The 25,497-nt window shown below is 43.5% G+C and overlaps 1 protein-coding gene across 7 annotated transcripts in view; it reads left to right on the forward strand.

The window, feature by feature from the left end:
• Atp13a4 (ATPase 13A4) overlaps nucleotides 1-25,497 on the forward strand; it is a 137,734-nt gene that overhangs the window by 80,060 nt on the left and 32,177 nt on the right. For all 7 annotated transcript variants that reach the window (XR_005490999.2, XM_039088105.2, XM_008768796.4 and 4 more), the window contains 10 exons: nucleotides 6,862-6,996; nucleotides 9,279-9,449; nucleotides 10,960-11,117; nucleotides 12,283-12,471; nucleotides 14,470-14,531; nucleotides 16,482-16,632; nucleotides 18,321-18,407; nucleotides 18,617-18,770; nucleotides 19,580-19,691; nucleotides 24,914-25,038. Coding sequence is in view for 6 of the 7 variants with exons in the window: in XM_039088105.2 (XP_038944033.1) it covers nucleotides 6,862-6,996; nucleotides 9,279-9,449; nucleotides 10,960-11,117; nucleotides 12,283-12,471; nucleotides 14,470-14,531; nucleotides 16,482-16,632; nucleotides 18,321-18,407; nucleotides 18,617-18,770; nucleotides 19,580-19,691; nucleotides 24,914-25,038 (1,344 nt within the window). In the remaining variant the exon portion in view is untranslated. The remainder of the gene's footprint in view (nucleotides 1-6,861; nucleotides 6,997-9,278; nucleotides 9,450-10,959; nucleotides 11,118-12,282; nucleotides 12,472-14,469; nucleotides 14,532-16,481; nucleotides 16,633-18,320; nucleotides 18,408-18,616; nucleotides 18,771-19,579; nucleotides 19,692-24,913; nucleotides 25,039-25,497) is intronic.

A 25,497-nucleotide genomic window follows, 5' to 3' on the forward strand; every position in this document is an offset into this window, starting at 1 on the left:
GTTATAGGAAATATGCCACTGTGGAGGTGGGCTTTCAGGTCATACACACACACACACACACACACACACACACACACACACACACACACACACACACACGTACGCTCAAGTCTGGCTAGTTTGATACAGTCCCCTTCTGCTGCCTGTTGATCAACATGCAGAACTCTTAGCTCCTCTAGCCACAAGACTGCCTGAATATTGCCATGCTTCCCACCATGACGATAATGGACTGAACCTCTGGAACTGTATGCCAGCCCTAATTAGATGCTTTCTTTTATAAGAGTTGGCTTTGGTCATGGTATCTCTTTACAGCAATGAAACCCTAACTAAGACAGAAGTTGCTATAAGAAGTGGAGTATTGCTCTGATAGGTCTGACCATCCTTTGGTTTGGAGAAATGTATATTTTGGGATTTTGGATTTAGAAATTGGTAGAATGCTGTAAGTGGGACCTAATGAGCTATCTTAGTAGGAATATGGAAGACATTGTTGCTGAGGGTGATTTGAAGTCTGGGGGCCTGGCTCAAGAGGTTTCAGAGGAGATGATTTTTTTTGTATGTTGCCTAGAGATCATTCTTGTACTATTTTGGTGCAGAATGTGACTGTTGTCTGAAGATTCTGCCTGAGGTTAAAGTGAAGATATTTAGATTAATTGTATTAAGAAAGGGAATCCCAAAACAACTGAGTGTAGACTCTGTCTTGTGGTTCACTCTTATGAAAGTTTTTTTTTAAAAGATTTATTTTATGTATGTGAGTACACTGTAGTTGTATTTAGACACACAAGAATTAGGGTATTAGATCCCATTACAGATGGTTGTGAGCCACCGTGTGGTTATTGGGAATTCAACTCAGGACTTCTGGGAGAAAAGTCCATACTCTTAACCACTGAGCCATCTCTCCAGCCCCATCAAAAGTGTTTCGATCAAGCGTAGCAAGCCAGTGAGCATCACACCTTCATGCCCTCTGCATCAGCTCTTGGCTTCAGGTTTTATTCCTGCTTGAGTTCCTGTCCTGATGTCCTTTAATGATAGACTATGATCTGGAAGTGTAAGCCAAATAAACCCTTTCCTTGTCAACTTACTTTTTTGGTCATGGTGTTTTGTCATAGTAATACACCACAACTAAGACAATACATAACTTGATTGTTGTGTGTGTGTATGTGTGTGTGTGTGTGTGTGCGTGTGTGTGCATGTGTGTGTATGTGGTGTGTTTTAAATGTTCACAGTTAAGAGTTTGTCTTGAATCTTAGATAAGACTTAGATATTGGGCTTTTGAAGATTTTGGAGACTAAGAGACAGACTATATATATATATATCATTAAGAGCTGAAAAGGAAATGTATAAGGGATAAGAATGATGTGTTGTGATTTAAAATGATGTGTTTTTGTAACAAATTGGTGAAGGATGGGTTGTGGTGGTTAATATTGATTGTCAACTTGACAGATCTAAAGTCACCCAGCAGTCAAGTCTCTGGGTATACTTGTAAGAGATCATCTCAGTTTAGTCTTGAACCTGTCTATGAAAGATATCTTGATAAAGTTAATTAAGGTGGGATGTCCTACCTGAACTCTGGGGTGGCACCATTTCACGGGCTGGATCCTGAGCTGAGTGAAAAAGAAGAGAGTCAGCGGGCAACAACTTCCATCTCTTTGCTTCCTGACTGTGGATGCACTGTGACCAGCCGTCTCATGCTGCCATGATTTCCTTGTCATGATGGACTGTATTCTCTTGGACTATAAGCCCTTCCTCCCTCAAGTTGATTATTGCCAAGTGTTTTGTTGTAAAAATGAGAAGATATGGCAACAAATACAAATTCTTTTCTTTTCAAAATGACTTAGAAAAAGAATTTAAATTATTTATTTTTTTAAATTGTGTTGAGGGTTTGATGGCTATGATGTTAAATCTCTAAGTCAATTGTAGAAAACTGACATATTTACGGATTTGGATATTTTCTTCATAGATGCAGATTTCTTTAGGTCTTTGTTGATTCTTATTATCTGTATTTTGAAGTTGTTAGTTTATGAGCCTTACAATTCTTTCTGAGATTTATTCTTAAGTATTTCAGAGTTATGACGCCATTATAAATATTTTTACAAGCAAATGTTTGTTCATTTTTTACTTATCTCTAGCATGAATTTACTGACCACGCTCAGCTAGAGTGTTAGGGATCTTGTTTTTACCATGTTAGTCTCTGTTCGCAGGCATTCTCAGAATCATACTTGGTGAAGAATTTAAGATAAAGTGAAGTATGAGTTCTTGACAACACTTACAATTTGAGTTTAGATATAAATGCTTTATTTTACTTCGATGATTGTACTTGTGTCTCTCTCACTTATATTGAAAATTCTTCAGTGATACACAAGAATGGCTGATTTGTTTTATCCTAATAAAAGAACCTCAAAACAACAAACCAACATTCTTAGCAATGAAGCAATTCTAAAAAACAATTTACAATGTTTTGAAGAGATCCCCACCCCACATTGTGATATTTCACTAGAAACAGCCAGATATATAATTTGATTCAATAAATTATGCTTCAGTATCATTCAAAATAGTTCTCTGCATGGTGCTGCCAGCAATGTAATAGATTCATTTCACTCATTTGTTTTAGACTTTTAAGTGTCAGCTTTTTAAATTTATTTCTATTTTATACAGATACTCTAAAAATATCTCTATGTTTTAAAATTTAAATTCATAAGATAGAGGATATTCAGGAGAGTTCAACTCCTTCCCCTTTCTCTTTTGCCTTGTTTCTTCATCATAATTACTTTTGTTCATTTTTAATTTATTCTTACATTTATAAATATAAAAATAAAGTACTAGCTTATATTATGCATGCAAAATAGATTACATAATTACACTGCCTCTTTTTTATGAACAGAGGCATGCCAAATTTAACTATTATTTACATACTGATGTTTCCATGGACCTTTTATGGCAGGGTATATACACATTCCACATTATTTATGTGGAATCAGCAGTCCTCTCATGCGGAGGAAGCATTATTAATTCAGTCAGTCCTCTATTGAACATTTTCTCAGTCTTTTCCCCCCCATAAATAATGCTGCAATAAAAGGCTTCTACATACGTCCTTTCATCTTTTCACCAGTAGATCAGTATGGATGTTGAGAAGCAAAATTTTTAGGTTAGAGAATAAATGCATACACACGTTTGCTACATAGACACCGCCAGCTTTCATTCAGCAGCAACTGTGCCAGTTCTCATTTAGACTAGAAATGTGTGTCTGTTTCCTCATGGCCTTTCCTCCAGAATATGCTGGCAGAACACTTGATTTTTCTAATCAGAGAGGTAAGCAATGGAGCCTCATGTATATTTCTTCCCTACTCTTTTATTTTATACAGAGAAATTGTGAAAACAGGATCACTCTATGTTCCCGGAATTAAAAATAAGTTGCTGAGATTTTAGGCGTGGCTCGTAAATAAGCAATTGCTTAAGCAAGTAGGACTAGAGTCCTGCTTTCCAGAATCCATGTAGAAGCTGGGCACGGCGGAAGCCACCTGAAATTCTGGCGCTCAGGAAGTAGAGAAAGGGGGTCTCTGGGGCAAACTAGCCAGTGAGGTCAGAGTGGTCGTCTCTGGGTTCAGCAAGAGACCCTGACTCAAAAAACTAGGTCAAAAGTGGTGGAGAATGGCACATGATGCCAGTTTGGAGCTTGCATAGATACATGCATTTGCACGTGTGTCTACCCGCCCACATACAAAGATGCACATACATGTTTGCATTTCATACATATGGACACAAAAGTAAAGGGAGAATAACTTGCTGACCTGTAGCTCCACCATAGTTCACTGTGAATTGTACAAAGACCAGGGCAGTCTCTTGAAGAAACTGCAGTGGCATCAGGAAGTTAACTAACACATCCTAATAACGCATGGTCTGCCCTTTGTCCTATTTTCTCCATACTGTTCTTTGTGGGACCACCTGGTGGAGTTATTTGCCATATATCAGTATTATTCAGTTGTTTCTTCCATGACCTATCTTCTCCCACTCTACTTATTCTGTAAAATGTCCCTATGTTTGGCTTTGGCAAATCAAATCACAGGTATGCACATACATGTATGTATGTGTACATGTATGTGTGTGTGCATGTGTGTGCTTGCTTCTTCGTATCATGATGTAGGATTTAAATTTGTTCTATTATTAGTAATAGCAACCTGGGTTACTTAATTGTAGGATGCTTTCAAGTTCTTACCTTTTGTACGTTTGCTACTTTTCGTTTTAAAATTAATAGTTACTTTGCCGAGGAATATTTTGAGACTACATAAAAAGACTGTCTTCATGAAATTTTCACCTACTGGATTTATTTTCTACTGATGTTTTTTGATTTAATTATTACTTTTACTTGACAAATAGGGATGTTATAATTTGAACTTCTTAATTATTTAATTGCCATTTTACTGCAAGGAAAAAAATCTATTTTTCTTCCTATTTATTTACCCACTAATCTATGCCGTTATGGATTCATCAAACCCTGTTTACTCGATGGTTATAAATCTTTATTATTCTTTACTTTGTTAAAATATTTACAGATTTGGGCAGCCAGGCCCTTTATGTGACTTTGATGTCTTTTTGTTGTCTCCATTATTCTTTGAACATTTTCCTATTTAGTGGCACAGAGACTTTCCAGCTTATATCATATATTTCTTTGACAGATTGTAATCAGTTTTTTTTCTGTAAGAAGTTTTCATGGTTGGGCATGGGGAGGTATGGCTGAAATTGAAAATCCAATACTTGAGTGTATGGTGTGCTTGCCCCTATTAGGCCATCACCGCCTTTAGGTTTTCTCAGAAGAAAGCATTAGAGAGTATGTATTAACAATAGACCAGCAACATGGTAATATGCAGGTATTCCTACAAACTTACATGTGTGTTGGTATATTTATCACTTCATGATATCTTCAGCTCCAAGGTCCTTTCAAGGTTTAGCTCCTTCTGTACTTGAACTTTTTTTTTTAAATGTGAGAAATTTTGCTTTCATTGACTTTAGTAGATCTGCTTACTGTATTGTATTGAACCTGTATTGGTTCAGCCTGGATGTAATCAATTTTCCATCATTTCACTTCCATGGAACACCTGTATCACATCCCAGACCCCAATATTCCACGGCTGGGCACTGCTACTATGGCTGTACAGTGACCTGAGCTCTATCAGAGACAAGGCCGCTCACATCTAGACTCGAATACCACCAGTAGCCTGCAGACCATCTTCCCAGACACTTGCATAGATTCATTTCCTGTCGCTGTGATAAAATACTCTTACAAAAGCAGCTCAGAGGAGAAAGGAGATTTTTGGCTCCCAATTCCAGGGTACAGTCTATGGTGGTTTGAATAAAAATGTCCCCTGTAGTCTTTAATGTTTGGATTTTGGTGGAATTGTTTGGGGAGGATTAGGAGGTGTGGTCTTCTTAGAGGAAGTGTGGCATGAGGTTTCAAAGCCTTTTGCCATTCCCAGTGTGCTCTCTCTCTGCTTTTTGCTTATGGTTGTAGACATGAGCAAGTTCTCAGCTTGCTGTTTCAGTGGCCATGCCTGCTTGGTGCGATGATTCTCTACCATGAGACTGAGAAACTCTTTTTCTCTCTGGAACCACAAGCATGAAATAAACCCTTCCTTCCTTCCTTTAGTTGCCTTGGTCATGGTGTTTTACCACAGCGACAGAAGGATAACAATACACAGTCCTCCCTGGGGTAAAGTCAGGCTGGTAGCAACATAAAGCAGCTCCTCCCGTTACATCTTCAATCAAGAGCACAGAGCAGTGAACTAATGCATGTGAATGCTCAGCTCCCTTCCCCCCCTCATCTAGTCCAGACCCCAGCCCATAAAATGCTGCCATCCGCATTCAAGGTTGGTGTCTTAGTTACTTTTGTATGGCTGTGATACAATACCATGGCCAAGGCAACTCAGAGAAGGAAGGAGAGTTTATTGGGCTTACAGTTCCATTGGGTTAAGCATCTATGGCAACAAAGAGGCAGACATGGTGGCAGAAACAGCTGAGAACTCATGTCTTTAACTGCTTTAACGGAAAGCAGAGAGAGTCACCTCAAGGTGGCTCCAAGTTGTTAAGCTCTCAAAACCACTCCCAATGACACACTTCCTCCAACAAGGCCACACTCCCTAAGCCTCTCAAACAAGGCCACAAGTGCTTGAGAATATGGGGGGGGGATATTTCATTCCAACCACCAGAATGGGGCTTCTCACTTCAATTGACTCATCTGAGACTACCCCTCGCAGAGATTCCCACAGGCTAACTTAATAGACGGTCCCTTATTGAGACCTTCTTTCTAGATGATTTCAGATTGTGTGAAGTTGACAAACCTGTCCCTCACGGCTGTCCATATACTCAAACCCATGACTTCTTTGAGTCTGAATAAGGGAAGAAAGAAGTTAGGCCATCCAGATGGGGAACCAAGAAGGAAGCAAGGAAAGAAGGAAGAAATGAATAAAAGCAAGCAGCTTTTCAAATATTTAACATGCCACTCGTGCGTGTGTGTGTGTGTGTGTGTGTGTGTGTGTATTTAGTAACTAGCAATTTATTACACTGCTGCTGTATATAACTTCGTTGATATCTTTCTATGTGAAAAATACCAGTCTTTTGTCTGTAAATATCAAATCTGTTTTTCTGAATTTGTCGTTATTTTTTTCTTGGCTTATGCATCATTGCTACTCTGGGGACCTTATTTCATGCAGTCTGTTTCCTTCTTTCCTTTTGTCTTTAAAGTCAGAAGCAGTGTGGAGGGCTGGCCTCTCTTTTCGCACTCTTCACCATCGTCTCTAGGAATCTCTAACACAGAGCAGAGGGACTGCTTTTATGGGAACGGAACCTGACTGTCTCTGCTCGTACTTGCAGCTGGAGCCCAAGACCTGGAATCCCGCCTCCTGGTGCCCGGAGATTTATTAATCCTGACAGGGAGCAGAGTGCAAATGCCCTGTGATGCCGTTCTGATTGATGGCAGCTGTGTGGTAGATGAAGGCATGCTGACAGGTATGGCTGGAACTCCATGTTTGTAGCCTCTGCTGGGCTGGCTCAGGACATATGTTTCCACCATCCTGGCTGGCTCTTCTTCTACCCAGATGACAATTTTGCTCAAGTCAAGATACAGGGCTGCTGGGTGACCTTCCTGCTTCTGCAACCTTGCTTAGTCTTGCTGTGCTTGAATCTGAGAGTTCAGATCAAAACCCTTCCCTGTACGCTCAAGTCAGTGCGTTCAGGACCCTGCCGAGTGTGTTGCATTTTCTTCTTGAAATTATTTAAAAGATTGTGGGGATCACTAGACCTTTCAAAACTATATCTTAACATACTTGAATAAAATGCCCCTTATAAACTCAGAAGGTCTGACAGCCATCAATGACATCCTGCAATTCACAAGGCCAAAGCTTCATAGCCTAGGCTGAAAATATTAAAAAGGCCACAGTGCAACCGTGGACAAATCTGGCAGTTCCAGAAGATACATGGATGTTTTGGACTGACTTTATTTATTGTTTTAACTAGCACACTGGTCTGAGGGGTGGACCTTGGAGGCCATTCTAGATCACAGTTTTTGTGACTAAGATACAGAGAGGAGAAGTGACCCAGTCAAGCTTGTGAAGCATAGCAATGAGATTTCAGTAAGACGAGGATGCCTTTTTTATGGATGAAATTGAGACCAGTAGAAGTACAGTGAGGTATTGTGTTCCTATTAAAGTCCTTTCTCCCGAGCAGCATGAACAGAGACAAGAATGGTCATCTCCCTCCAATATAAGCTTACAGATAAAGTGGGTGGCAATCGTGGCAGACTAGGTTTATTTTCCTTAAAAAATCTACAGATTCATAAAAGCCCATCAACTCTGGGAATTTGCCAGTGCCCAGATCAGTTTTCATAATGATTGTAGCCCCGATGCTGACGTTTTTAAATTACCTGTCTTGCAAAGACCAGTTGGAGGCTATGAAGCCATCTTCCTCAGAACTGTCCCTGGTTGCTGCCACAGCTTGAGCGTTACCTTGAAGGAGAACTAACTTCACTGCAATGTGTTCCTCCCACCACATGGGCACAGCTGCTACAGTCACAAGCACGTGTGCACCGAGTTTCATCTTGTTGATGGTTCTTTCTTTTGGCTATCTGACCATCTTTCCCCAGAACTCTCCTTGTCTTGACTTTCTAACACCCCGTTCTCTCTGGGTGCTTTGAACACTCACCCAGTCCATTGAATTCATTCTTCACCTTCTCTTCCTCTGACCCCCTAAGTGCTGGCACCGTTCAGGGCTATGTTCCTATCTCTTCCTTCTTTTACCCTTTGCTTGATTCTTAGGCAATCTCTGTCTCTGTTTCCTCCCACCCCACCCCAGCCCAGGCCCTCTTTCTCCAGCTTTAATTGCCATGCACAAGCTTGTGATCTCTGACTAAATGTCCCTAATGAAGGCCTCATATGATCACCAGGTCCAAATAACTATCCACCATGCACAAGGCCTTTCAACACCATTCTTCCATCAGTCTACAATAACCCGAAGGCAGTTTCTGATCCTCTTAGAATCCTTACTTTCATTACTGTTGCTTGTCCTTTCCTCAGGCTCCAAGCTAGGGACCGTGAAGCTGTTTTGGTTCTCTCCTCTACTCTGCTGATACAAAATTCCCTCGGGTTTTGTAGCATCTTAACCTTCCTATTCCTTGAGCTTCCTCTCTATTTCCACTCAATCTGCTGTACTTCCGGTCCCACCCCCTTCAGCTGTGCCGTTTGTGATCACTTCCCAGTCCACCCACCACCTTCACGAGACTTTAACTCCTTCCTCGTATCCTGGGCAGAGAATTCTGTCTTACAGATCATTGTAATATTACACTAGAAACTAAAGCAGCTACCTGTCTCCCTGACACCTGATACCAGGGCCTACAGAAAAAATTATACTTAACCTCGTCACTCTTGGGTTCTCTGTGGTTGAGCATCTGCCTAGGCCTTATGTCCTTGCTCTCCCTACTTCCCACACTCTTTGACTACACAGCTTGCTCTTCTGTAAATGTCTTTCCCCAACCTATTTGAATGCCTATGTTTAACCTAAAATAATACAGTATTTATAATGACATTTTACATATTCGGTTACATGTTGCTCTCCTCTTCTAAATTACAGAGCTCTCAACAACTAGTACCTTTGCTTGTCTTGTGTCCCCAGTGCTCAGACTGCTTTGTTTCATAGTAGGCTCCTGATGAAGTGCTGTGGCACACGAGAGTGTAGTAGTGATCTATATGGGGAAGGCACTCCATCCCACGAAGTAAGATACATGCTTTTTCCTACAGGAGAAAGCATTCCTGTCACCAAAACCCCGCTATCCCAGACGGCTAGCTCTGCACCCTGGAAGATGCAGTCTGAAGCAGATCCTAGGCGGCACATTCTCTTCTGTGGTACAGAAGTCATCCAGGCCAAGGCGGCCGGCTCTGGGACTGTGAGAGCAGTGGTCCTGCAGACGGGTGAGCGGCTTCTCTATGGGCTGTTTGTAATGATGTCTTCTCAATGAGTGTGTCTAGGACCTTAAATGTATTAGGTCAGGATCCCCCAGTGGGCAGCGCAACAAATATATGTAAGTCTGTGTAATCTAAACGTTGACTTGCTGATCGAAGGAGGGGGGGCTATGCTTCTTAGTAAAAATAGTGGAACAGATCGCAATAACCACTGTTTGTGTGCTCTGCAGTTTATAAACTCTGTCTGAAGATCCAGCCAGCAGTTAAGATGCTTCTCGCCTGACCCCCTCCATTGTATACACACAAAGAGTCTGAAACTACACAGGCCAAGTGGATGGTTGAGGAATGATTCGCTAATACCTGAGAAAGCTGGGCCAGAAATTCAGCATTTCTAACCAGAATCTCAAGTTCATTCCTCGTAGGAAGTGAGAAACTAGACATTTAGCAGCAAAAGCTATGAGAAAAAATGAGTGCATCAGTTTTTGCTGGTCCACTTCATTTTAACTCAAGCAAAGGGTACATGTTGTGTGTGTGAGCACCTTCACAGGGTCACATCTTTATAAGTTGTGCTGTGCCCTGGGTATGGCTTCCATCTCTGGTACGCACTGAAGCTGGAGTTAGACTGAAGAAAGCCAGGGAGAGTACCAGGCTCTGCGGAAGGTAATGCTAGTCCAGTCCAGCCTGATGCGTTGCTCTAGTTGTCTAACATTGTGTTTGGGTTTAAACGTTAGGTTTAGATTCTCTAGAGCGGCTGTTCTCAACTTTTCTCGTGCTACGGCCATTTAATACAGTTCTTCACACTGTGGTGACCCCCAACCATAAAATTATTTTCATTGCTACTTCATAACTGTAATTGTGCTACTGTTTTTTTTGAAATAAAAATAAATATTTTTTAACTTCATGAAAAAATTAAAATGCAAATATTTTATCCAATTAGTTGGTATGAAACATTCCAATAAATGCAAACGAAGCGGACATTTGAAAGCAATTTTAACATTCTTTTAAACATCAAATTCAATACATTATTTTAGTACTGAGGTTTGACCCCAGTACTTTGGCTATTGTATGCAAGCGTTTTACACTCAGCTACATCTCTAGTTCTGTTTAGACCAGAATATTTTTTTCTCCATCTTTATTAACTTGAGTATTTCTTATTTACATTTCGATTGTTATTCCCTTTCCTGGTTTCCGGGCCAACATCCCCCAACCCCTCCCCTTCTATATGGGTGTTCCCCTCCCTATCCTCCCCCCATTACCACCCTCCCCCCAACAATCCCGTTCACTGGGGTTCAGTCTTGGCAGGACAAAGGGCTTCCCCTTCCACTGGTGCCCTTACTACTTTGCTACTGTTAAGAATTGTAATGTCAATTCTTTCGGAGATGGAGGTTTTCCAATAGGGATTGTTACCCACAGGTTGAGAGACATTGCTCTAGAGAAAACCAAGGTGATGTAGATGTTTAGATTACCCGCAGTCACGTTTATTATCCTGAAAGCGTGGGACGTCTGCCTGTCATTTCAGGGTTCAACACTGCAAAGGGGGACCTTGTGAGGTCTATCCTGTACCCCAAGCCCATGAACTTCAAGCTCTACAGGGATGCCATCAGATTCCTTCTTTGCCTTGTAGGGACGGCCACCATTGGCATGATCTATACTCTGTGTGTCTATGTGCTCAGTGGGGTAAGCTGCCTTTATATTCTTTTTTTTTAATTTTTTTAATTTTATTTTTTTATTTTTTATTAACTTGAGTATTTCTTATTTACATTTCGAATGTTATTCCCTTTCCCGGTTTATGGGCAAACATCCCCCTAATCCCTCCCCCTCCCCTTCTTTATGGGTGTTCCCCTCCCTACCCTCCCCCCATTGCCGCCCTCCTCTCCATAGTCTAGTTCACTGGGGGTTCAGTCTAAGCAGGACCCAGGGCTTCCCCTTCCACTGGTGCTCTAACTAGGATATTCATTGCTACCTATGAGGTCAGAGTCCAGGGTCAGTCCATGTATAGTCTTTGGGTAGTGGCTTAGTCCCTGGAAGCTCTGGTTGCTTGGCATTGTTGTTCATAAGGGGTCTCGAGCCCCTTCAAGCTCTTCCAGTTCTTTCTCTGATTCCTTCAACGGGGGTCCTATTCTCAGTTCAGTGGTTTGCTGCTGGCATTCGCCTCTGTATTTGCTGTATTCTGGCTGTGTCTCTCAGGAGAGATGCCTTTATATTCTTACACACACACACACACACACACACACACACACACACGTGTACAGACATGGGTGCGCATGCCCATGCATACACACTGCATATTTTATTGCTATATCTTGACCTTATTTCTATGTGTTGCCCTTATTCAAGGACATGCTTTCCAAGAATCTTCAAACAAACCAAAACGCCAAAGCCCTGCTTACAGGCACCCAGATCCACATAGGAGCACTTGGTTGCTCATTTCTGGGCTAGCCATCAGATCTTGTGGGACAGAGGGGGAGCGGTTTGTTTGCTGACAGGCCAACATGATTCTATTCTTGCACATTTCCCCATGATTTCCGCTACTTCCACAGTTAGCCTGAAAAGCGAAATATTTCTTAAAAGGAGCATTTTGTAGCTATCAGATGAAGATCTCCAAATGAAACCAGATGCCTAGCGTTGGCAAAGCCACAGTGAGTTGGTGCAGCAGTGGTCACAGCAGAACAGTTACGGGTGCTCTCCTTGTACTTTGGAGAAAAGATATGGAGGGCAGCGGTGGTCAGATCCTTTGACCTGTTGATGCTGTTTCTCAGAATAAACAGAGCAGGGGAGGTCACAGGCAAAAAGCCGTTCATTGCTGATTTAATTCTAATGACTGAACACTCTTCTTTTCCAGGAACCCCCTGAGGAGGTGGTGAGAAAAGCCCTGGATGTTATCACCATTGCAGTCCCTCCTGCCCTCCCTGCCGCCCTGACCACAGGCATCATCTATGCCCAGAGGAGGCTGAAAAAGAAGGGCATATTCTGCATTAGCCCCCAGAGGATCAATGTGTGTGGACAATTAAACCTTGTCTGCTTTGACAAGGTATGTGTCTTTCATCCTTGGTCCCAGGCCACTCACCACTGCCGTTGTAATGGATAGACGCTATTCTCTTTAGCGAGGCAGAAGGAATAGGCAGGCTATAGGCATCTGACCTTGTTTTACCTCTGGTTGTGTGTGTGCGCGTGTGGTCTGGGAAATGAATTTTCTGACCCCAGGGCTTTTGAAAAGATGGAGTAGAAACTGAATCTTTTAGGGTCCTTTCAGCCGTGAGACTCTATGCAAGACAATGGATCAAAATACACTCTGTTTCATGCAGTCAAAACCTACACACACACACGTGCATATGCACATGCACACATGCTTTAAGTGGTTTATAATGTTTTCAGCTGTATCCTGATACTTAAGACTATTGCCTGGCACCTAATTCAATGCTGAATGAGTATTAATGGAATTATGGAATGAGGGCAAGAGCTTATTAAACTATGTGTTAATATGAGACTCTTACTGACGATACAGCCTCGGACACACCCTCTGCTCTGTGCTCTCAGCTGCAGTGTATGCTGAAGGTTAACTCTCGGATGTCTGCCACCCCTGGCCACCAGCCTCTCACTTGAGTCTTTTTCTGGTCCTTGCTTATGTCACACATATTGAGTAGGGGACAGAAGTGAATTAAAAGTCCTGTTAGAGGACTGGATGGAAACCACGGCACACAAGGAGGTGAACAAAAGCCTGCCATGGCGACAGGACAATGCCAGACAGCGTAGTTTAGACCGTATGGTTCAACTATAGGACAGGATGCCAATATTAGAAGAGGGTGTGTATGCGAACCTCGAATGTCTATCTAGTCAACATATTTTTATATTTCTTCAAGCAACAGGGAGCAGTTGGAGGCCTCTGTTGCCATCAGTTCTTTTGAATTAATTTTTTGGGGGTGATGAAATAAATATAAGATAGTTTTCCACGCGAGACATTTGAAGTGTCTTGTGCACTAGCACTTAAGTACACGCTTCACTGCTCTGTGGCCATCACCGTCATCCGTCTTGCGAAACATCTTCATCTTCCTGTGAGGAAATTCATAGGCGTTCAACAGTGCGGAAGGCTGGGGGCGTTGATGGCACGGCAACTGCATTTTAGGATTAGAGAGTCGCAAAGTCACCTGACCACAGCCGTGCTTCCGGCACCACTAGCAGAGCAGCATCACAGGGAAGAACGTTTGCTTAGGATGTCGTATTTCGAGTTTGAAAACAGAAACGGGATCAGATGAGTCTTGTAACGTAGGCCTGAAGACAAGAGTGAGCGGGAGCTGTGGGTCTTTCCCCTTCATTATTGTGAGCTCACGTTGTGGGATTCACATTGAACAACTCGCTTCCTATTATTTAATTTAATATTCAAGACAGGTCTGTGTGGTTATGATCATGTTGTAGATAAGGGCTTCAATGTTGGAGGGATTAGGTAATTTTTTTTCCACTCTCACAGATGGTATTTCGACTTAGTTAGAGTTCCTTGTTGTTATACTGACTGAGGAAATTATCAAGTACTTCTTTATAAGCCAAAAAAAAAAAAAAAAAAAAAGAAAGAAAAAAGAAAAGAAAAAAATCACATGGTAGGCTATTTCTTTAGTCTTCTTTTCTGCAGTGCTTTGTAGGTAAGTTTTAGATTCCATTACTCAGTTTTCATGACTTTTTTTTAGCTCCTCCTGTAAAAACAAGGACCCACCCCGTCTGCTGTTCTGTCTTACCAAGGCCTCTTTCTTTCTTCTATCTGTCATCAGATATGCAACCCAGTCCCCTAGGGTGAAAGGAGATACTCTGCTCTTTTTAGCACAGAGGTCACAGAGGTTTATGCCCAATTCAAGACTCTCGTGTTTGAATAAGTTGCAATGTCTTTCTTAGAACCCGGATGTCCACTTTTTTGTGGTCCTCCTTAAAGGAGCAATGTTGGCAATATCTTTCTGATGCATACTTCTCTATTAAAGTGTATTTGTCTTCACTACTGCCTGAGTAGATCTTCCATGTAATCCAAAGGCTTAATTCTGTTCAGACAGGCACCTTAACGAGGGGAGGCTTGGATCTTTGGGGAGTTGTACCCTGTGACCAGAATGGGTGAGTACTCTGAGCTAACTGCACTGTGCTATCTATGACTTGCCTCTTCCCAGAGCCTCACGTTTACCCTCCAAGCTACTATTGGGGAGACGTTGGACTTTTGCTCTGCTAAGCAATGATTGCTGAAGTCTCATTGGTTTATTTTTCCTCTTAGAATTTCCCAGGTCTCTCTGAACATGCATGTTAGCCTGCAGCTCATACCAACTCCATCACCCATAAGCTGAGGTGGTGGTGGTGGGGTTTGCCCACTCTCCCGAAAATGAACTTTGCTTTAAGCCTATTTTCCAGACATTGCTATAATCAGTCAGTAGTAGATCTGGGCAGTACAAAAGCACTGTCCTTTGTGACATAGTAGGAAAGGGTAGCACTGACTATCCTGCTTTTCAGGAAGAGGGATCCTTATGGAGCAGGAAGTGGTGTACTCCTTTTCCTTAGTACTCTGATTCTGGGAACCTTGTTTTCTGCCTGCCAATCTGCTCATCAAGAAAAGAGTCCTTTGTGTTGTGGGTCCAGGTTAGGGGTGGGGTTGGTAGGGTGTGGGGGGGTGAAGGGTAGGGGTGGCCTGTGGTGTTGGCAGCTTTCAACTTGCTGTCTTAGAGATTTGCAAACCTGGCCCTCTTGTGGCCACATCTGAGTTTGCTTCCCGGTCTGCTGATCTTCCCTAGTGTCACCTCCACCTTGGTTAGAACTGGAAGTGTGGTACACGTGACATAATACTGTTTGAAAGTGAAGGCCCTTCCTTGACACTTGAACCACAAAGTATTTCATGCACACAAGGCCGATTGCAGTGCTTTTTGTAATTAAACATTTGAAGTCATCCTTTGAGGTTCTCCTACAGTGCATTTTGATTGTATTATTTCCTTCCTTGACTCCTCCCTGACCTACATGCCCTTCTCTGCCCACCCAACTTCATGTCCTTTTTAACTTTCTTTTCAAATGCATCGAGTCCGATTTGTGAGTGTAGTCCCTCTTACATTATGCAGATGACGTATATATCCATAAAGGGTTTTTTAGGCTGTGCATAGCGGTGCAGTCTTAGAACTTTAGCTATTGAGGAGTCTGCAGGCCTGCCCGGGCTACCGAGCTAGTTCAAAATCCAAAAGATGTTAACATGAGAGGAGGGAGGGCAGGTAGATTCTGATTGGCTCTAAGCTGCAGCTCTTGCCTCTTCATAGGAAGAAACTACTGTCATTCAAATATTCTATGATGTGACAGTTTTTTCTCCAACCCAATTATTGCACTACACATTAGGTAAGGAGCTATCCAACATGGCTAAAGTGGACCTTCCTCTAGGGAGGCCAAGGATGAACTCACTGACTTACTTCCAATTAGGAAAAGAAACTCATGTACAGCATTGGAGTTTTATTTCCATGGGTTTTAGATAGTCACTTCCTGTAGGAAAGAGTGAAGAAAATGGCGGCAATACGGACCCAAGATGCCAGGGTTGAAGAGGTTGATGCACAGGGTCCTTTCCAAGGATAACTTGTGAAATTTCTAAGAATTAACCCATTCATTCGTTCATTCATTCATTCACTTATATGGACCAATCATCTTACACGTTGGGAGACAGATACAGAAAGTAGCCCAGCCCTGTGAGGCTAATTGAAGATGGTGTGCATAGAACACACCTGGAGTTTGCCCACAGTTGGAAGAGAGGTGGCCTAGTCACGGAGGTACAAGCAGACCTCAGAGCAAAGGGCGGTCCCTCTAGTTAATTCCACCCATACGGATTAAATAAGTCTGGGAAGAATTAAGGCACAAAAGGAGAGGGAGCGTGGAACAGCCTCTGAGCCTTTCTAGCGTTCCTGAACTGAAGGGAAGGCTGGCGAGCACACTGTTGTCCTGTGGAGACTAGGGAAAGGGAAGTGCTGCAGTGCACATTAAATCAGAGACCCCCCCGAGAAGCTCCTGAGGAGACAGGACTTCATCTTCTTTTCCTTTCTCTCTCAGTTTCCAGGCAGTCCACAGCTTTGCCTCAGGCGAGGCCGTACCCTGGGGCCCACTGTGTGCAGCCATGGCCACCTGCCACTCCCTGATTCTTCTTGATGGGACCATCCAGGGAGACCCTCTGGACCTCAAAATGTTTGAAGCCACCCAATGGGTAAGTGTCTGACCTTCGGCGAACGCAAAAAGTTTCTTTAGTGCCTGCACAACACGAGCGGTATCATAGCCCTTTAAGGCTGAATGAACGTGGGGTTTCCAATACGGTATGAGGGGCAAACTCGTTCAAGCCTGGCTTTCTGATCGGAACAGCACTGTATACTGTCGGTTTGCTGGGGGATTAGACAAGATGGTGCCGTAACGATCTTAGTGTCCTCGTAAGCGCCAAAGCATTTGCCACCTATTGTAAGTCTGGTAGTTGTCAATACAATTGCAATTCTAGAATTATTTTCTAATTCTACCATTCTGTGGGCTGGCTTTGGAATTTTCTAGAGTTAACTTGATGAGGTGGTGGCCTGTTAATTATCATGATTGCACCTTTTGATAATATCCGCGTGGATCAAAGCACACACCGCAGTGTATCCCGTAAGCATACACAATTGCTACTTCTCATTACAAAGAGAAAGGCAAAATGTACACATTTCAGTATTAGGAACTACAGTATTAAGAAGGGACATAGAATTAGGAAACACGGCATCCCATAGTGCTTGGGATGAGTGGGGGAGCGGCTGCAACCAAGGGTTGTACTTTATTGACTACTCCTCTAATTTCCAAGACGGAGAGCGGAATTCATTCCGGAGCTTTCCCGAGATTCTAAACTAGGTCCAAGAGCTCCTGCAGTTTAGAAACCTGGCTCTCTCTGTCCTGATTTCAGCTCTGCCCTGATTTTTCAACCTGATTTTTCTGGGTGTTGGGACCTTGGCTCTCGTGACTGTGGCGTGAGGGGATCAAACCGTGCTGTGATAGCCATATAAAAAGATTAAAGAATGCTAATCTGTTCTCAGAAGGAACCATATTCAGAGGTAGCCTTTAAGACCTCTATCTCTGGAATTACTGCGGCTGTGGACAAAGCAGGGAGGAGGAGGCAACATGATTTGAGCTTCTTCCCTGCAGCTAACCTCTCTCTCCCTGGATGTGCACAGCTCAGGCCCTGGGAACTGTGGGAGCACAGAAGAGATGTCTCTGGGGACCCACTCTCCTCTAACGGATGTGGTTGCTTTGTAGCCTCTCATCCACTCTGGAATATTGCTTCTGTGCCTCTAAGAAGAGGTTACATTTTCCTTCCTGATATTGTTTTGCATCAGGCACCCCAATTAGATGATTACAAAGAACATTAATATCTTTAGGTAGAAGGTTTTCCTTGCCTATAATTTAGAGTCATTATTACTGTGGTTCTGAGATGGTAATCATGCATATTGCAAAAATATACCCTGCTTGGTCCACTTTAGACAGATAGGGAACAGCAGGATCAACAGTGACTCTGGGGAAAGAAAGGCTGTGAGTTGCCTGCTCCACACAAAACAAGCCTGGAGATTCACGCTCAACATTTGCAAGTTAAGCTCTTCAGAAACAGAGAACGAACCTTTATGCGGCAGTTCCAACAGCGAAAGCCAGATAAATTGCATGAATAATTCAGGAGTGCGTGTCCTTCAAGCTCTACCCCTCTCAGTGAGGCCTGCTTTTTGCTTTCTGGAATAGAATAAGCCAGATTCACCAGCCTAGCAGCACAGAAGGCGGCCAGCAATATATACTGAGGTGGTTGAGGGGGTCTTTGCAAGAGGGAGGCGCAAACCCAGTATCGGTGTGCGAATAAACAAACCCCAGTGAACTATCTCCTTTGTGAAACAGGAAATGACTGTTTCTGGGGATGATTTCCACAACAAGGAAATGCTGGCACACACCATGGTAGTGAAGCCGCCAGACACAGTGGGCCAGGTAAGCTGTACACACTGATCTTCCCATAGCATCCAAACCAGTGGAAACTGCTGACAGCAAATTGGAAAGCTCGTGGATGTGTCTTGAACTGATGACATAAAAATGCGTTATATTTCTCCTGTATCTGGTAAAACAGGAACTCAGGTGGGGGCGGGGGCGGTTAGTCCCCACTATCACTCCGCCAGTAAGCGCCTCTCCGGTTCAACCAGGTCCCAGCGGAAGGGCTCGCGATCCTCCATCAATTCCCATTCTCATCCGCACTGCAGAGGATGACGGTCATCGTCCAGGAGACGGGAGGTGGCCGAATGGCGTTCATGAAAGGTGCACCAGAGAGAGTGGCCAGCTTTTGCCAACCTGACACAGGTTGGTGAGCGAACGGGCGTGGGATGCAAATGCGCCATATGCACTTTTTGCCTCCAGAACACTCTACATCCGGTTGCTGGCTGGACATCACTTTCTGATTGATTCATGGGTGTTCCAAGCTCAATACCAAAGCCAAGTTTAAGAATCTCCCTTTCTGTAGTTCCCAGTCCCTATCTGCCCTATCCCTCACATCTTGGGCTTCCCTGAGCTGTCTTAGACCCCACCCTCTGTGTCTTGAGCACATCTGGTTCCTTAGCCAGAAAGCACTTTCCTCCCCCTCGCCCCCCGCACCTGCCTATCTCCTCTCAGTTAAGTACGGGAGCCCCTAAGTACTCTGCACAGCCAATCTTTTTAAGTTTCACTGTCAGCGTACTGTTTATATCCAAAATAAACAGATGTCTGCAGAGCAGGGCTTGAGCATATTACAAGTAATTAGTAAGTATTTGGAGAATAAAGAATTTATGCATTTCTTTTAATTATTCAAGTGTTTCTGTCTCGTTTCAGCTTTACTAGATCCTAAGGTGTTAACCCAAACTTTTTTTTTCCAAGACAGAATTTCTTTGTGTAGCCCTGGCTGTCCTTGAACTCAATCTGTAGACCAGGCTAGCCATGAACACACAGAGATCTGCTTACCTTTGCCTCCCAAGTGCTAGGGTTAGAGGTGTGAACTACCACCACCCGGCTTTATGTAACTTTGTAAAAGCGTGTTTTCTTGAGTCAGAGTTGTATTATTGTGAAGAATCTCTCCACCCATGCTGGCTGAGTAAACACTATGGTTTTGTTGTTTGCTTTTTTTTTTTTTAAAACAGTGCCAACTACTTTTATTAGCGAGCTCCAGGTTTATACGACACAGGGTTTCCGGGTCATAGCTCTGGCCTACAAGAAGCTGGAAACAGACTGTCCCACAACTACCTTGATGAGGTAAAAGGGGAGGGTTTTCCTGAAGAAGATGGTTTGGAGAAGACAGGTGCATCTGACTGGGATGGGGGTCAAAGGTGCTGGGTGGGCCTAGCAACACAACGTGGTCAGGCTTTGTGTCTAGGCATCTCTGAAAATGGAGAGTAGGGATACAGTCCTGCTGCCCCGCCCAATCACCAAGCTGATGCGAACACTGTCAGAATATATGAGAAAAAAGCTGTACAACATGAAAACATACGGCGACCTTAAGGTTTAGTGAAACCAGTTATGTGGAAATAACCAGCAGTTTTAGAGCTTGAAACTGGGGCTCTGATCATGATATTAAAAAAAAAGCACCCACATATTTGTTAGAAATAATAAAACGTCACATTTGCTTAGAAACAAAACCTTCTAAATAAGATATTCACAGCTAAGGAAACAACAAATGTCAATTGTGCTTATGAAATCTAGGTAATGTTTACAGAGAAACAGGAAACCCTTCCAAGGGTCACACTGCACAAAGTTTCGATGTGTGTAAATTAAAATCGGGGTTGAGGTGGGTTCCACATTCACTGTTGTGGCTGTGGCTGCTTTTCTGCCACTTGGGGGCTATCCTGTTAATTTTGCCTTGAATGACATTTCTAGTTTTTGTTTTGTGTTGTTTTTTGTCAGTTACTAGTATTTATGCTTGTAGGGTTAATCGAGCCTCATTTTGGTTTTTAATGTTTTAAACTTAGAGAGTCCCACACACACCTTCTCAAATTCATCAGACGTAGCAGTCTTTAGTCATAACTATACTTTCACCTCTCCCCTCAGCATCTTAGAATTTATACGTGCTATTATCTGCACATATCATCTGTAAAAATTCCCCATATATAGGAGTTAAAAGGAAGAAGGATATAGTTTGTTATAAAAATAATGGGTTAATAAAGTTTTAGCTGAAGCCAGTAAAACAAACGAACAGGTTGGGGGCTGGGGAGATGGCTCCGTTGGGAAAGTTCTGGCCTTGCCAATACAAGGACCTGAGTTCAGAAATCACTAGGAATGTGAGGCTTGGTGCCCTGTGCTTGTGATCACACTGATGGAGAGGCTCAGACAGGCAGGTCCCTGGGCTGAGTGGCCGGCCAGCCTAGCCTTGGTGGAGAGCTCTAGGACAATGAAATACATCACTGGAGATTTCCTCTCTAGCTTCTACATGCGCCTCCATGTGTGTGTGCATGTGTGTCTGTGCGTGCCGGTACACACACACACACACCATGAGTACATATTCCTCTTCCCTAGTGAACACACATACATACAAACACACCTCATACAGACACACACCCCATAGGCACACACACACTATATATATATATATATATATACACACACACATGCTCTCTCTCACACACATACACACATACATATGCTCTCACAATACACTCACACACTTTCTCTCTCTCTTTTACTCTCACTCTCTCTCACACACATGCACACACTCTCACACACACACTCACACACACTCCCCTCCCCTCCACCCCTCACAGAACAGTTGCTCGAACCTGAGGGTAGACACCATGAGACGTCAGCGGTTTCCTGCTATGTAACATGTGCTATGAATGCAACCTCAATGCCTCCCAGTTCTACTGCAAGGAAGGCAGTTCAGTGACATCATTAACAACTCCTGGGAAAACTTAAAAAGGAAACAGTACAAATTCCTCTCAATTCGCTTACTTGCAGTATTCCTGCAAAACTGAGGAACTGCAAAAATACTTTGTGTTTATTTATGAAAACCTTTGCTGGGAGAACTATACTAGTAACACTTTCATTATTGGTTAATGAAACAATATGAATATAGAGTGACAGTGTATATATTAACAGAATAATGATGTAATATGAACAACACAAATGCTGGTGACCTAAAATATCTATGAATATTCAGTCAAATATTCAAAGAGTGTGAGGGGTGAGTGATAACTCTTTGTGGATTTATCATTGCAGACAATCCTGCACACTTGCAAAGATGTCCCCCTACCCCGAACCCCAAATATCATGTAGAATCACTTCTGTCCCTGCTGAGAAGGACCGATGTGACCAACCCTCTGAGATTAGGTTTGGGACAAATGAGGCCCAGAGGAGGAAGGTGTAGATTGTCACTGAGTGTCACATTTGGGGGACGGAGTATTGGACCAGTCCCTGAGTGAGACCTCCTGAAGTTTGGCTATTTCAGTTCTAAATATTGCCAGCTAGTCAACTGGGTTCTAGGTCAGTGAAGTCAGAATTGGAAGTGGACCGTGAGAATAGATGTCACAATCTGAAGTACAGATACTTTGAGCCCCGGAAGGGTTGTGCAGAATTGGACGTGGTGCTGATGCTGTTTACAGGGCTGCTTTGCTTCTTATCCAGTGTGATGTGAGTGCACTTACGAGCTGTAAATCCCCCGTTCGGGAACAGTAGGTGTAACAAACACTTCCCTGTGGAGGAAGCTGTACACTTGGGAATGGTGAGCGCTGTGGTCTGCAGGAGAGGGCTTGCTTGCCCTTGTTAAAGGCATTGGCATCTAAATTCTGATCTTGCAAAGTTTAGTAAGGCCTGAACACAAATTGACAAGTAGGAGCTTCTCTTGGGTCCTATATTAGCTCTCCCACTTCAAGCCACATCGACACCATGGGGACTCAGAGCTAAACTAATTGCTCTATCCTTTGGCGATTTAGGTTCTGAATATTGCTATCTGATCAGCACAGCTCAGGTCACTGAAGTCAGAATTGGAAGTGGACTTGAGAATAGGTGTCACAATTTGAACTAGAAAGACTTGAGGCCAGGTGGGCATGGTGCTGATACTGATACTGACCAAGACAGAACATTCTCCTCCCCCTCCCTCTCTCCCTTCCTTTCCCTCCCCATCTCCCCCCACCTCTGTGTGTGTGTGTGTGTGTTTACACATGTCTCTGTCTGAGTGTGTTTACTGATAGTACTTCTAGCATCGATATAAAAGTCTTATTGAAGCTTTTTGCCCTGCTCTATACATATTTCTTTAAAGGTTTTACAAATTTTAAGAAAGAAAGAGGTTGTCTCCGGGCTGACAACTGTCTGCATCATCACACCAACTAGTCTTTATTAGCGTAGATGCTACGGGAGGTATGATGTGAGTTCAAGGAACAGGAAAGCAGCGTATTACTCCACACCGCAGGGTCCGAGACCCTTCATTCCTTTCCACGGCTTGGCTCAGATTTAATGTGCCTGAAAGGAAGAGTGAAGGGATTGGGAGATAGAAACGTTGAGAGCCAAAGATGTAGTAGAACGCCATGCAGGGAGACCAGTTTACTCCAGGTCACGAAGGCAGCAGATCAGAACTGTGGTGTCCCGATCATATCAGTCACTGAGTTCTATGCTGGCCAAAAGCCAGAGGAGCTAGGAATGGGTATTCTAAGATGACCCTGAGTGTTTGAACTTTCGGCCATTTTCTTGACCTCATGTAATTTATTATTGGTTCACGTCATATAATCTCTGAAAATATCTAAGTCCTGTGGCCCAAGCATGAAGGCACCGAAAGACTGTAAAACTCTAATCAGGCATCAATTAAGTTATCCTTGAAGGGAGGGGCAAACATCTCCTTCAGAAAGATTCTAATAACTCTAACTAAAAATGCCTGCCCATCCTTTAACCCCACAGACCTCTGGATTTTGGGTCTGCCACAGTACAATTCCCAGCTTTTCCTATGAACAAGGTGGCCATGTCTAATCTTTTCCTCCTCTTTAAATGTGAAATCTTGGAGTCAGAGCTCCTGCAGCATCTATAGAGTTTCTCCTTCTTTTCCTCACCTAGTAGGTGCTCAATAGACAGTGATGAGCCTAACATACTGTCCAGTTCTAGTGAGAAGCCAGAAAGAGCAAATGGCTTCCTCTTCACAGTATGGCCATACATGATGGAAAGCAGGCATCAAAGGGTGCCGAGTGGGTGGTGCTCGCTGAGAGCCTTCTGCACGTGGGCATCACGTGGGCATCACTCACGTGGGCATCACTCACGTGGGCATCACTCACGTGGGCATCACTCACGTGGGCATCATGTGAGCAGAATCTTGACTCAGCTGGACTTCCCTTCGGGGATTAGGGGCTGATCAATAAGTCAATACTGAAAGGCATGAATTAATAAGAAAGAGCCAGCTAGTCAGGGTAGAAGTAAGGTGTGGAGAGAGCAGTTGTTCCCCTTTAGAAGAGACTTAGAGGCAGGCAGCGTGAGGCGGGACTCAGGACATAGGATTTCTGTGGCAGATCATGAAATGTTTGTCATGCTCAGTCTGGAGCAAAAGTCTGGATGTGATGAAGTGTAGAGCATATCCACGGTGAGTGGTTCATCTGGAGACAAGGCGAGAAGTTGATGCATAGCTTGGAAACCAACTGTAAGGGAACTTAAATACTATACTCAGTTAGTGAGAGAGTCGTCCTCCAGGATCTGCTCTGAGAGGAGGAGCTGAAAACTCTCCACGTCCTGCCACCTAGTGGAGGGATTCATAACGTTCTAGGAGCGTCTCCATCAATGCTGTGCCCCTAGCAGGCATATGCTCACGTTCAGTGTGAAGGCTTGATCAGGTGCTGCTTTAATCTGCATTTCATTCCGCATGAGTTAGGTGGTGCTGGGGTCTTGTCTCTGTATCTTTGTCTAAATAATAGGACTGCAGGAATGTTCAAATCTCTAATCCCCAGTGCATACTTGGTCTGTAGGATATTCATGCAGATGCTCTGATGGTGCCCTCCCTAAGGGCAGGTGCATTCTATGCAGAAGAACAGAGCTTCCAGATGAGAAAGAAGTGGGGGTCCAGATTGACCTTAGTAAAGGACTCATTTATGTACCAATACCATACCTTATGGGGCTAAAGTGATACCTGTATAACCGTAGTTTCTGGAGAAACTGGTATTTTGTTTTACTTTTCTTGTTTCTCACTTAACTGACATGACTTTGTCTCCCCTCTATGGTCAATAGATGAGGGGATGAAAGTCAGCTGAGCCCTCTCAGAGTCCCCAGCAGTCATGAGCTAAGTCTGCAAAGGCCAAAGCCAAACTTTAGTCCTACAAGTACTTCTTCTTGGTTCAGTTGGGCTAACTACTGCAGCTGCCCGCCTGCCTCGACCTGTTCCCTTCAGGATGGTTTGTGGCTGGGGAGCAATGTTGGAGCAGGGGTTGGTGGGTGGGGCAATGTCACGGGGAGCTCGGTCTTTTTGCTATTATTACTGTAAAAAAAAAATCTCACGTGCTTTTCTGTCTAATCAGGGAGAAGGTTGAATCAGACCTGATATTTCTGGGATTGCTGATCTTGGAAAATCGGTTGAAGGAAGAGACAAGGCCTGTGTTAGAGGAGCTCATCTCTGCTCGGATACGGACTGCCATGATCACAGGTAGACCTGTACAGTATATCATGGAAACAGGGGTACCTTGGAGATGCACAGAGTGGGATCACTTAACAAATAGTGTACCAATGTCAAGGCTGCACTTTAGGCTGTTGGCAACCAAAGAGCGAGCTGCTCAACAAGCATCCATCCCATGAGGCAAGAGACAACCGATGAGTCGGGTAGTGCAACACATTTTGAGATATGCAAGTTGGGACAGTCTGGGGGCTGGCATGGTGGTACCTGTGATCATGCGGGAGTCTGAAGCAGGAGAGTTTCCACAAGTTTGAGGCTAGCCATGAGGACATAGTGAGTTCCGGGCAGATTGAATTGCAGAATAAGATCTTGTCTAAGAAAAAAGAAAACAAAACCAACAAACCAAACAACAAATACCAAGGGGCTGGAAAGATGGCTCGGCAGGTAAGATACTTGTTGCTCTTCCAGAGGTCTAGGGTTCACTTTCCACCA

The sequence above is a fragment of the Rattus norvegicus genome, chromosome 11 (assembly GCF_036323735.1).
Source record: "Rattus norvegicus strain BN/NHsdMcwi chromosome 11, GRCr8, whole genome shotgun sequence".
Classification (NCBI taxonomy): Eukaryota; Metazoa; Chordata; class Mammalia; order Rodentia; family Muridae; genus Rattus; species Rattus norvegicus.